Source organism: Nannospalax galili, unplaced genomic scaffold (assembly GCF_000622305.1).
Source record: "Nannospalax galili isolate Female #2095 unplaced genomic scaffold, S.galili_v1.0 scaffold763, whole genome shotgun sequence".
Lineage (NCBI taxonomy): Eukaryota > Metazoa > Chordata > Mammalia > Rodentia > Spalacidae > Nannospalax > Nannospalax galili.
In genome coordinates this window covers 1038383-1051762 of record NW_008349451.1, presented here as the reverse complement: position 1 = coordinate 1051762, position 13380 = coordinate 1038383, and the positions used below count along the sequence as shown (strand labels likewise).

The 13380-nt window shown below is 41.5% G+C and overlaps 1 protein-coding gene across 3 annotated transcripts in view; it reads left to right on the top strand.

Moving 5' to 3' along the window:
- Enoph1 (enolase-phosphatase 1) overlaps positions 1 to 13380 on the top strand; it is a 32708-nt gene that overhangs the window by 7591 nt on the left and 11737 nt on the right. For all 3 annotated transcript variants that reach the window (XM_008846874.3, XM_008846873.3, XM_029570318.1), the window contains exons 2-3: positions 9950 to 10051; positions 11700 to 11902. In XM_008846874.3, the coding sequence (XP_008845096.1) occupies positions 11778 to 11902 (125 nt within the window). In that variant the 5' untranslated portion in view covers positions 9950 to 10051; positions 11700 to 11777. The remainder of the gene's footprint in view (positions 1 to 9949; positions 10052 to 11699; positions 11903 to 13380) is intronic.

Genomic DNA, 13380 nt, shown 5'->3' with positions numbered 1-13380 from the left:
CTTTCTCCACTGTTAGAAACTGGGCACCTGGGCCAGTTTCATCTCTGCAACTCAAAGAAGATAGGGATATTCTTTTTTGAGCTTTTAAAAATAGGAACTGGGGTGGGGCGTGGTGGCGCATGCCTTTAGTCCCAGCACTCCGGAGGCAGAGGCAAGTGGATCTCTGTGAGTTCAAGGCCAGCCTGGTCTACATAGTGAGTTCCAGGACAGCTGGGGCTACAGGGAGACCCTGTCTCAAAAAGACCAAAAAAAACCCTTCTGATAACAAAAGCTGTAAAAATCAGAAATGGGACTAGGTAGGTATTGAGCCACACTGCATTAGTCCAGCTGAACTGCTTGGAATAATGAAGCAGTAGGTGCGCCCCACTCTACACTGATTAAGTCATGCCACTGGTTTTCAGTGGCACGTGTCCTCATTTCAGAGGCAGGGGTCAAGTGATGGAAATTGTCCAATGTAAACCTCCAACCTCTCTGTTCTGTAGGATGAATAATACAGATAAACAGGCTCAGAGACTGCTTGAGATGAATTAAATTCCTCCCTTTTTCATCCTACCTTCCCTTCATGTGCTGGGGATGCAGCTGGGCCTGGGTGTTGTAAACCCAGGTAGTTTTTCTGCCTCGGAACTATGTCCTCAGCCCGAAGTACTGTTTCTGAAGGGGGAAGAAAAGGCAAAATTATAATTTTTATATATATATATAAAGAAACAAATGTTTTGGTATGGGGTAGGTAGCTTTCTTTAAAATTCACAAGGAACTACTTGATATCTGTGTCTAGTTGTCCTACATGACTTTTCTTACCATGCTATTTATTTATTTTGTTTTGTGCAGTGTCATCATTCAGTAGATACTAAGTTTTATTTAGTTTTTGGTGTATAAAAATTTGTCTGCATATATGTATGTGCACAACATGGCATACAGTGCCCAAGGAGGCCAAAAGAGGACATCAGATCATTTGGAACTGGTGATTGATGTTAGCTGCCAGTGGGTGCTGAGGAACCGAATGCAAGTCCTCTGCAAGGGCAGCAAACTCTGAAGCCCTATCTTCAGACCCCATTCCCATGCTTTTTAAAGATAGCTTCTCATTCAAAACATTTGTCTCAGGGCTAGAGAGATAGCTCAGCAGTTAAGAGCACTGACTGTTCTTGTAGAAGACACAGGTTCAAATCCCAGGACCCAATGTGGCAGCTAACAGCTGTCTGTAACTCCAGTTCTAGGAGATCATACGTCCTCTTCTGTCCTTCGAGGGCATTGCACAACGTGGGTGTATTTGCATACATGCAGGCAATTCATGAATACACACAAAATAAAAAAATAAAGATAAATTGCCTTTAAAAATAAAATGTTTGTCTTTAGAGCCAGTATAGAGCTCTTATTGTAATAAACATAATCCACTTTCTTTGAATTAAGTGAATTTTTTTTTAAGCAAAACTTTAGTATTATGAAACTTTTAAGACAAGTTTTTAGAAGCGTTAAGTTCACTATTTTGGCAAGATTATTTAAATTGCTACTCACATCCACTCCCTTTCCCTTCCTGCTTGTTAGCACACTGGAAGATTCACAGTGGTTCATAATGAACTGATCCTAGAGAAGAAAGGACAGTTTTGCTTCCTCCTGCTAAGGAAGCTTCTGACTTCATTTGAGTAACGGAGGTTCCAGTGTTTCCAGATGTGAGACTTCTCACTTCACAGATGTGACTTGGTGCTTTCAGAGCTCCATGGAGACAGGTGATGTCGCCCATGGGTCTGTGCAGCTGCCCTCCTGCCCTTCTAGGGAAACCAGTCTGGGCCAGAGCCAGGGCTTTAGGAAACGAGGTTGGAATGGCTCCAGAAGCTTCTTTTATCATCCAGTAATTCAGGAAAGAAAAGTCTGTATAAATTAAAAGCATGCTTTCTTAAGTCTACTAATATGGCCACAGATGTTTGATAATACACTGTGGGGAAACTTGATGAGAAGGCTCATCTCACAGGAGATGCTAAGTGATAATGGTCTGAGAAAGTGGCTTCTGCCCAGTGGGGAACATGGATCATCAGCACATGGTCTTTCTTCAGATACATTGTAGCATAGTGGGTAGCACCTGTGTTGATATGGGTTTGTGCTCTGGAGGCTACAAGTCTGACCATTTTGATTGGAGTTTGGGTTTTACTGAATACTTCAGCCACAGCCACTGGTGACTGTTCATTACTCTTGTACTGTTACTCTTGTTCGTTGCATTTATTTCCCCCTAATTTCGCTCTTAGGATAAATAGCCTTCATCTGTTTTTGTGGAGAGTAGCTTTATTTAAAACACTATCAACAAGCCAGGTGTGGTGCCATATGCCTATAATCTCAGCATTCAGGTTGAGGCAGAAGAATCTTGAATTTGAGGCCAACCTGGACTGTGTAATGCCCTATCTCACAACTGGCCAAAAAAATAGACAGATAAAGAATCTGACTGTTGTTAAGACAGAGTCCCAGATACGTCAGGCTAGTCTGAAACTTGTAGCCAAGGATTGACCTTAAATTCCTGATCCTTCTGCCTCTGCCTCCCTGAGTGCTAGGATTATAGGCTTGTGCAGACACACAGCTTGGCATTTTTAACTAAAATTAGTTTTTACCAGCTTTGTGCTCTATCAGGATTGTACATTTTCCAGCCAGAAGGATGGCTCAACAGGGTAAAGGCACTTGCTGCCAAGCCTGATGACCTTAGCTCTGTGTCCTGGATCTACTTGGTGGAAGGAAAGAACCAACTCCTCTAACCTCCACACAAGTGCTATGGTACACATGCACCCCCTCATATAAACGTGCGCGCGTGCGCACACACACACAAATGTAATCTTTTTTATTTTTTTGGACCTGGATCTCACTGTGTAGACCAGGCTGGCTGCCTCTGCCTCCCAAGTGCTGGGATTATCGGCGTGTGCCACCATACTCGGCAATAAATGTAATCTTTAAAAAGATTATATATTTTTGTTGTAGACAATAGAGCTAGGTAGAGTCCCAGCACAACAGAGGCCTGTGTTGGGAAGGTTGCCCTGAGTTCAAGGCCAGAGTGAGTTCCACATCAGCTTGGGTTAAAGTGAGACCTTGCTTTAAAAAAAGTGCATATTTTAAAGAAATCTTTTAAAATTGAATTGTAAATAACAGTGGGTTTCATTATGGCAGTGCTCTTAACCACTGAGCCATTTCTCCAACCCTTAAGAAAGTTTCTTTTTTTTTTCTTTTTTTCTTTTTTCTTGGCTTTTTGAGACAGGGTCTCCCTGTAGCCCTAGCTGTCCTGGAACTCACTATGTAGACCAGGCTGGCCTTGAACTCACAGAGATCTGCCTGCCTCCACCTCCCAGGTGTTGGGATTAAAGGCCTGTGCCACCACGCCCATCTAAGGTAGTTTCTTTGAATAGCTGTACTCAAGTATTAGAAATCTTTTATTATCCATTTTCTTCAAAGGGAATTAAAATAAATATTCTAGCCATCGTTTATTTTTATTGATTTTTGTGACCTCATTAAAACAACCATGACCATAATAATGCACACCCATATTTTGACTTCTAAACATTACGAGTCAACTTCAATTAGATTGTTAGAAATCTTGTTGTCTTAATGGATTTTTTCCTTGAGCCATCATTGAGTTGCGTAGAGTAATATAAATTGCTGCTCACATAGTATTCCCTTCAGTGTTTAGGAGTCTAATCTTAGTTCCCTGAAAAGCAAACACTTATTTAGTTCTCTAGCCTTCCCCAACCCCTGGGAATTAAACCTAGGTCCTCTCATGCCAAGCAAGCACTCTACCACTGACCTATAATCCTACCTATAACCTTTTGTCATATGTACTCCTAAACCATAACAACCCTGTAGATGCCTGGTGCACTAAAAATATTTGTAGAATCCTGAGTTAATTGCAGTATTTTTTTTTCATTCCAGAGTATTTTGAAATTGCCAATAAATGGGCTATAACTGAAATCAAAACAGTTACGATTGTTTCTGGAATTACTTTTTAGGCCTAAAAAATGTCACTGTATTGTATTATCTTAAGCACTAGCTTTTTCTTTAAATTTTTTTAAAAATTAAATTTATTCAGTGTGTATGGTATGGAGGTCAGAGTACAACTTGCGGAAGTGGTTCTCTCCTGTCATGTAGGGTCTGCAGTAAAACTCAGGTCGTCAAGCTTGGTGACAAGTGCCTTCACCATCTGAGCCATCTCTGCATCCCCCTTTTCCTATTTAATGGAGTTGATGGAGCCCAGGGCCTCCTGCAAGCCAATCACATGCTCAATCATTGGGCTGTATCCCCAGCCATACTGCTACCATTAAAAAGCATGTTTTAGAGACTCATACATATGTGTCATGGTATATGCCAGACTGTAGTGTAATTGCTGGCCTTTTTTAAATAAGCAACCGAAAGGCATTTTATTTGTGTTACGTAGAATCTCATTGAGTATATATTTGAAGAATGGATAGTCTTCAAAATTTCACTAATTGTACTGTGTATTTTTATGCTGTGCAGTAACACTTTTTCACCTAAGTAGAACGGTTAACATGTTGACTCCCAGATAGGTTATTGTGGTTTGGGTAAAACCACAAGCTCATGTGTTTGGCGGTGCTATTGGGAGGTGGTGGAAACCTTAGGAGATGGGATCTAATTGGAGGAAGGCAGTGGGGCATGCCATTGAAGAGGATGCTGGAACCCTGGTTCCATCCTGTCTCTCTGCTTCTGGCTACCATGAGGTGAGTAGACTTCTCTGTCACACGTGCCTGTTGCCATAGTCCTCATGTGATGTGACGGCCAAGTGACCACTGAGATTTCCAAAAACCATGGATCAAAATGAGCCTTTCATCCATTGAGTTGTTATTTGGAGTGTGTTGTCAAAGCGACACAAAGCTGGCTAACACAGTTATGCTTGTGATTTGTCCTTTGGGAATTTCCCACTGATGATTATCACCAGATTTGAGCCAGAGATCATTCTTGTGTAGTTTAAATATCTGTGCTAGAGGATACAGTAGTGATTAAGGTGTTTTCCATAAACTACCTCTCATTACTGCCATGACTTTGCCACATGTTACCATTTCGATATAGCTGACCAGAAAACTGAGTCTCAGTAAGGATGAGTTATATAACTAGGAAAAGGCAGAAGCCTAGCCTGGGAAGCTGCCTGGAGTCTACGCCTTACCTCCCTTCCAATAGATGTTAGAGACCTGGGCACTTGGGGTTTTATTATTCTTCATGAGTTGTCCTTGGTACCAGTAAAACTGATAATAAGGAATTGGACTTTGGAACAGCACAACTCATTTATAGGTTTTCAGTACTTGATCTCTTCAAGTACTGGGAGCTTCCATTTGTTGAGAGTTAGGAAATGATGGGGGCAGAGCACTATAGGAAGAAAGGCAGGTGTGGGATAAAGGATCACAGTTGGCTTGTTTATTAGTTATTGTGGAATATTTTCAATAGGCAGAAAGAAATAAAGGCTAATGGAACAGTCAATTCACCTGCCACCGAGATTTAGGTGTGATGTGTTTCGGATCTTAAATAGAACATCACATACGATTAAATACATCTAGTTTTGTATTCAGATGTTATTTCTACATTGGAGTTTGTATTCATATTGATAAATGTAACTTTACCACCTTAACTTTAAGTGCTATTGATGTTTCTTGATTGTTTTTCACTTTTGAGACAGGGTCTCAAGTAGCATAGGCTGATGTCAAACTCATTATGTAGATGAGGATACGCCTTGGTCCTCCCCTCTACCTCTTGAGTGCTGGGATTACAGGAGTGTATCACTACACCTGGCTGCATAGTTTGCACATGCCCTGCTTCATTTATGTTCTAGGTGCTAAAGCTCCAGGTTGTTTCCCGTGTCTTTGTCATTAGATCCATTATTGCAGTCAACATTGCTTTATGAGTTCTTGCGATACATTCCTAGAAGAGAAGTGGCTGTGTGTGTGTGCATCTTGTCAGTGGTGTTCTCAAGTGGGGAGCCATTTTGCAATCCTGTTACAGACCTTGGGAGGGAAGGAATAGTGAGGGCTATGGTGTGGAACACAATAGGAAAATTAAGTACTCAGAATAGACAGAAAAGCAATAAAAATGAATCTTGCACGAAAAACAATTGTGGATTTTAGGTCTTCGTTTTCCTTTTTCAGATCAAGACTGAGTTTTATTGAGCCTAATAAGGCTTCTTTGCCAAATACACAGGAGAATGTCATGTCACACTGTTTTGTATGCTTTTGAGTTTTACTGGTATGCCATGTGACAATCACCAAATGAATGACTTCTTTATTTTTGTTAGGGTAGGTGAAATCTGAATAATGTGAAGGGAGGTAAACTTAAATCCCACTATTAAAAATCACAATAACTTCCTTGTTTAATTTGGGAGTTCAGTTGGATTTTGGTTTTCAGATATGTTTTTAAAAATTGTAAGACTAGGGTATTACTCCAGTAGAGTGCTTTCTTGGTATGCACAGGGCCCTAGATTCAGTCTTCAGCTGTACATACACACCACACACACTCGCCTCACGTAATTTCTAACTGTGTACCTAAACCTTTATTTTGGTCTCAGGGAAAACTGTGTACACTGAAAAGACAAAGATTTGTTTATATTGATCTATTAATGATTACACATCCTAACCTTATTCCTTCCTAATGGCTGTTACTGGGAACTGTGATTTTCCGTCTCTCTCTTCCCCCTCTTCCCCTCTCCCTCCTCCTTCTCCCTAACACATCCTCCTTCCAACTTAATATCTTTAAAAAAAAAAAAATGCACTGAGTCTCCTTAGCGCTGCCTGTATGCTCATGGGTGAATGGGTATGGGGCACCCTGAGAAGAAAACCTCGACTGAAAAATTGCCCAGATCGTATTGGCCTGTGGTGTGTATGTGGGAGATTGTCTTGAATATTAATTGATGCAGGAGAGCCCAGCCCATTGTGGGTGTCACCATCCTTAGACAGGTAGCCCTAGGCTGTATAAGAAAGCTAGCAAGGCACAAGCCTCAGTGCCAGCAGTAGCCTTCCTCCATGATTTCTGCTTCAAGCCTCTGCTTAAGTTCTTCCCTCACTTCCCTCAATGATGGGCTGTGACCTCCCTTAAGTTGATTCTGGTCAGTGTTTTATCAAAGCAGCAGGAAAAACACGACTCCTTTCCCAGCAGGCATTAACAACCTCAGCTCCTCACCTAAGGATGGGTCCTTACGTGTCCCTCTCCCATCCACGCTGGAAGTTTGATTGGCTTGATCATGATTTGCAGGCCTTGTGCAGGTGTCTTACTTTTATTTTCAATGCTGCTGTGGTAAAACATCATGACCAAAGCAGCTTATGGAAGAGAGTTTATTTTGGCTTATAGTTCCAGAGGGATAAGAGACCATCATGGCAGGAGGCCTGGCAGCCTGGAGGCAAGAGCCAAAGCTGAGAGCTCACATCTTCAAACATGAAGCAGAGGGAGTGAACTGAAAAGTGAGGTGAGGCTATTAACTCTCAAAGCCAGCCCCAGTGTACTTCATAGTTCTCTTGAGATTTATCAGGAACTAGGGCTAGAGAGATGGCTCAGTGGTTAAGAGCACTGGCTACTTTTGAAGAGGCTTGGGTTCTGTTCCCAGCACCTACATTGGTGGCTAACAGTGGTTCATAACTCCAGTTCCACGTGATCTGATGCCCTCTTTGGGCCATCAAGGGCATTGCATGCATGTGGTACACTACATGCATCAGGCAATACACTTATACACATAAATTAAAAATTATCAGAAATGGTTGATACTTGCCTAAAGGTGACTCACAGCAATTGCTAAATTAGTCATGCTACTGATTTATCTCCAAAGGTTTATTATTAGCACCATCAACAGTATCAACATCTTAGTATCCTATGAAAGTGCTTTGGTTTTACAGGTTCCCTAGAAAGTCCCCAGAACTCTTTAAGAGTTCTTAGTCACAGTTTGAGAACTGTTGGTTTAGATGTTGGTTCTATTGTCATTTCTTTCAGGCTTTCCTTCCCCTCCCTTGCTAGGTTAAAAAAAAAAGTTTTAATGCTAACTGAAGGGTATTATGGAGGTTGAGTATGGAAGCTTATGCCTATAATTCTGTTACTCAACAGGCTGAAGCAGGAGAATGGGGATTCTGGGCCAGCCTGCACTACATATAGCAAGATCCTGTCACAAATAGCAAAAGAGAGAGAGAAAAAGTACTTACTATATACTTCTTATTGGTAGCATTTATTAAAGTATCTTTTAGCCAGATGTGGTAGGAATCTCAGTGTCCAGGAATGTATGGATTACAAGTTTGAGGCCAGCCTAGGCTACATGGTGAGCTCCCATCCAAAAGGGGATGGGAGATATTTGATATTAGTAGATATTAGTAGATATTTGAATGAATTTAAGCAGACTTCTTGAACTTAGTCATAGGATTTGCTTAAAATGTAAGGCCTTCTGCAGCAAGTACTTGGTCTGTGCTCATAGAGCACATACTTATTTTGGGAATTTTTAGTCTCCTAAGACTAGCTGAACCACTGCACTCTGAATCTGCAAGCTATCCCACTGCACTTTGCTTGCCTTAGCCATTGCACCACAGTATGATATGTTTGCCTGCCACTCGCTATGACTAGCCCCTTGACAGTGGTGACTGGGATTTAGTTATCTTTAATCCATGCCCCCAAGGTCCAGCTGGCCTATCTTTGTACATAGTAGATATTTTAAAAAATTGTTATACCATTATAGGATTTGTACCATTATATAATTTGGAAAAGATGTAGATAATTTGCAAGTACAGTTAGACATTTCGACCATCTTGGAGCTGAGGGAGTGGCATGTTGATGGAACTCCTGCTTAGTATGCACAGGGCCCCCAGGTTCAGTCTCCAGTGCCAAATAAATACAATTTTGAGCAATGCAAAAACATTCCTAGTGCATGAGTTACTGACAGGTTATTTATGAGTGTTTACTTTGCAAATAACTTCTTTCTTGGGGCTGGAGAGATGGCTCAGCAGTTAAGAGCATTAACTGCTCTTGTAGAGGACCTGGGTTCAATACTCAGGACCCACATGGTGGCTAACAACCATCCACAACCCCAGTTCCAGGGGATCCAACACCCTCATACCTCTGAAGGCATTGCACAACATGGTACACTTACACATATGCAGGCAATACTCTTCATACATGTAAAAAATAAAATTAAAAAAAGAAAATTTCTTTCTTTGAGACTGGGTCTTTGTACCCTATACTGACCTGGAACTCACTATATAGTCCAGGTTAACTTGATCTTGAGGCAGTCCTCCTGCCTCAGCTTCCTGAGTACTTACTTGGATTACAGTTGTGAGCCATCATGCCCAGCTCCTTATCACTTACAGGGTACTCTATAGGTAATCTTGTATTTTTTTCTTTAAATGTTTGTTAATGCCTGAACACCAGTAGATGTTTGAATTATATCTTGTGGTATGCATTGAATAAGGCATTGCCTATCTGTGGTCCAGCATTGTAGTTCAGGACCTGGCAGACTTGTATAAATGGCCAGGCAGGTTTGTGGGCCAAATGATCTCAACTCTGTCACTGTCATTCACAGTAACCAGAAACAGTATAGGTAAATGAGCATGGCTGTGTTTTAATAAAACTTGATTGACAAAAACAGGACCAGATTAGCCCTGAAGGCTATGGCTCAGTGGTTAAGTGGCTGCTCTTACAGAGGACCCAGGTTTGATTCCCAGCACCCACATGGCGGTTAACAGCTGTCTGTAACTCCAGTTCCAGGGGATCTGATGCCTTCTGACCTCCATAGGCATTGCATGGCATGGATGCACTTACACACATGCAGGCAATACACTCAAACACATTAAAAATAAAATAAAATATTTTTTGAAAGGTCCATTGTTTAATTTGTTACAGTTTAATTTGTTACAGTTAGTTTAATTTGTTACAGTTAGTTAAGGTGAGGTTATAGAAGACACAGGTCATGTCATGCAGGTAATAAAACCTAATACTATTTTTTTTTTTTCCCTAGGACACTTTATTTCCTTACATCAAAGAGAATGTGAAAGAGTATTTGCAGACACATTGGGAGGAGGAGGAGTGCCAGCAAGATGTCAGTCTTTTGAGAAAACAGGTTGGGACTTTTGTATATTCCCTATGTCTTTGATGAAGGCTGCCTGGAGACTTAGAACATGCTGCCAGCATATTGTAAAACCAGTGCCCTGGATTCAGGGGTAGAAGTTGCAGTGACTTGCCCGCTTAGGAATTCACAGCACATAATAAAGTAGCCAGGTTGTGGCAATTTATTGACTGTTGAATTGTCTCCACACAAGACTCATGTTTTTGTAAGACTAAGCCTTTCTGGGCAGAATACAGAAGATTTTGTGCAGTCTCATCATGTTTCATTGATGTCACCAAATGACAGCCCCTTGTTATTTTCTATTCTCTGCCATGAAGACTGTCACACCCTGACACCTCTCCAGAATTCTCACCCAGCTGACCCATGGCTCAGGCTTCAGACCCACCTTGGTATCATGGACGTCACTCCCCAGCTGGTCTGCATTCTATCTTCTTCCATGTGGTGCGCTGTGGAACTTACCCTGATTTTCTCATTAAAATTGCTTCAGTAGCAAAGCTCTTCCATGGTGTGCAGCACTTACTGTCAGTTTTCCTGCAGTGAACTGTAGAATGCTCTCTTTAAGTTTTTATTTAATGTGAAAAATTAGGATTAGAAATACAGTTGCTGGAGCTGGAGAAATGGCTCAGCAGTTAAGAGCACTGGCTACTCTTGCAGAGGACCTGGGTTCGATTCCCAGCACCCACATGGAGGCTAACAACTGTCTGTAACTCCAGTTCTGGGGAACCTGATGCCCTCTTCTGACCTCTGTAGGCAGTACACTTATATACATAAAATAAAAATATTTAGAGAAAAAGAAATACAGTTACATCCTTTGGGGTGTTTGGTTTTGTTGAGTTTTCTGTATAAACCAAGTTTGATGTGAAGCACTTCCCTCATCTTTACTGTTGTTTCAACAAAGGTTCTATATGTACATATTCCCTTATTTCAAATATTGAATTGCATCGTTACAAGGTCCTTGTGTAAATGACTTATTTTGCAAATGTGGGAGACTGGGAGGTGGAAGTAAACTAATCCTATTATTTTATGGTTTCTTCTCATTAGCCATAAACTAATTCATGAGATTTTTATTTTTTCAATTAATTAAAGAGCAGAGAAAATGATCAGATTTAATTGAAATCCTGGTTTGTTTATCCTAGTGACTTGACTCACCAAAAACCAGGCTTTTTTATATCATCATTTGTCCTGTCAGATACAGCATGTCCTTTGGTTCAACAACCTTAGGAAGGTAATGTAAACCTAGATTTCTTTTAGGGATCATTATTTATTTTTTATTTTTACTTATTTATGAATGAGAGAGACAGACAGACATACAGAGGCCATGGTGCCTATGTGGAGGTCAGAGGATAGCTTGAGGGAGTCATTTCTCACCTTTCACCATGTGGCCAAGATTGAACTAGGCCATCAAACTTGGTGGTGAGTGCCTTTTACCTGCTGAGCCATCTTGTTTCATGGGGATCATTTTGTTAGGAATAATTTGTAGCAATTCACAAACTAAATGATAATTAGAGATAACTGAATTACTTGATTTTGCTGTCTTTTTTTTAATGCATGTGTGCTTATGTGTGAGTGTGCACGTGTTGTCCTTTTTAATGCTCTTTTAAAAATACACATGAGTAAACTTCATGTTGTCTCTGATTTAAAGGCTGAAGAAGATGCCCACCTGGATGGGGCTGTTCCCATCCCTGCAGCCTCTGGGAATGGAGTGGATGACCTACAGCAGATGATCCAGGCCGTGGTAGATAATGTGTACTGGCAGATGTCTCATGACCGAAAGACCACAGCACTCAAACAGCTGCAGGGCCACATGTGGAGGGCAGCGTTCACAGCTGGTTGCCTGAAGGCAGAGTATGTGCTCTAATGACTAAGCATTTCACCAGCTCCAATCCAAGCACACCCCCCATTAGTCCTCTCTCTGTCCTGTAAATTGCACAGTTAGTAAAAATAGTTACAATCAACATTGATTTTATTTTAGCAGTGAGTTGTTTTTTTTCTCAAAATCATTTCACTCAGTTCAGTCCTCCAGATCTGCATGTCTGGTTTTGTGGGTGACTGAAGGACTTTTGGTCCTATTTTAAAACATCTCCCTTGAAAGTGGCGACTTGAGCCCAACATGGTGTGCACATCTATAATCTCAGCACCCAAGAGGCCAAGACACCAAAATTGCTGAAAGTTCAAGACCAGCTTGTGCCACATAGCAAAGCCCTATCTACACAAACAGACAAAGAGAAATAAGGGTGGGTCATGGTAGTGTACAACTTTAATCCTAGTACTCAGGAGGCAAGGTGATCTCTGTAAGTTCAAGGGCAGCCTGGTCTACATAGTAAGACTCAAAAAAAGAAAGGTGACTTCTTCAGACTTCTTGAGCTAAGTCTAATTTGATCTGTGTCACACCAGTATGGATAGTCTGTATCCCAGAACCATCAGAATACTTGAATTTGCTACTAAGAGGTGCAAGAAGACCACGAAATTAATGCACCCACCACTTTGGCGCTTTTGGTGCTCTTTACTTTCTCTGTGTTCTTTTGGGCACCTTCAAGCACTCCCTTTGAGTGCTGGTAAAGGGATTCCTGATCACTCTCCTGCTGAGTCTTGTCTTCCAAGGTTTTGGATTTTTTTTTTTAAAGTTAGGGTCTTGGGCCAGCAAAATTGGCTCGGTAGTTAAGGGTACTTGCCACCAAGTCATGACAACTTGAGTCTAATCCCTGGAATCTACTGGTGGAAGGAGATAACCAATTCTTGCAGGCCCTGACCTCTGCATGTATGCTATCAGCATGTTCGTGCACACATTCAGACAAAAGAAACTTTTTTTTTTTTTTTTGGTCTTTATGAGACAGGGTCTCCCTGTAGCCCCAGCTGGCCTGGAACTCATATGGAGACCAGGCTGGCCTGGAACTCACAGAGATCTGCCTGCCCCTGCCTCCCCGAGTGCTGGGATTAAAGGCATGTGCCACCACGCCCAGCCCAAGAAACAGTTTTTAAAAATGAAAAAGACAGGATTTCGTTATGTTTAGCCCAGGCTATCCTGGAGCTTGCTATGTAACCCAGGGCTTCAGACTTAAAATTTTCCTATCTCATCCTCCCCAGTGCTAGGATTTATAGACATGTGCCTGCCCCTGCCTCCCCGAGTGCTGGGATTAAAGGCATGTGCCACCACGCCCAGCCCAAGAAACAGTTTTTAAAAATGAAAAAGACAGGATTTCGTTATGTTTAGCCCAGGCTATCCTGGAGCTTGCTATGTAACCCAGGGCTTCAGACTTAAAATTTTCCTATCTCATCCTCCCCAGTGCTAGGATTTATAGACATGTGCTTTCACACTCTGCTGA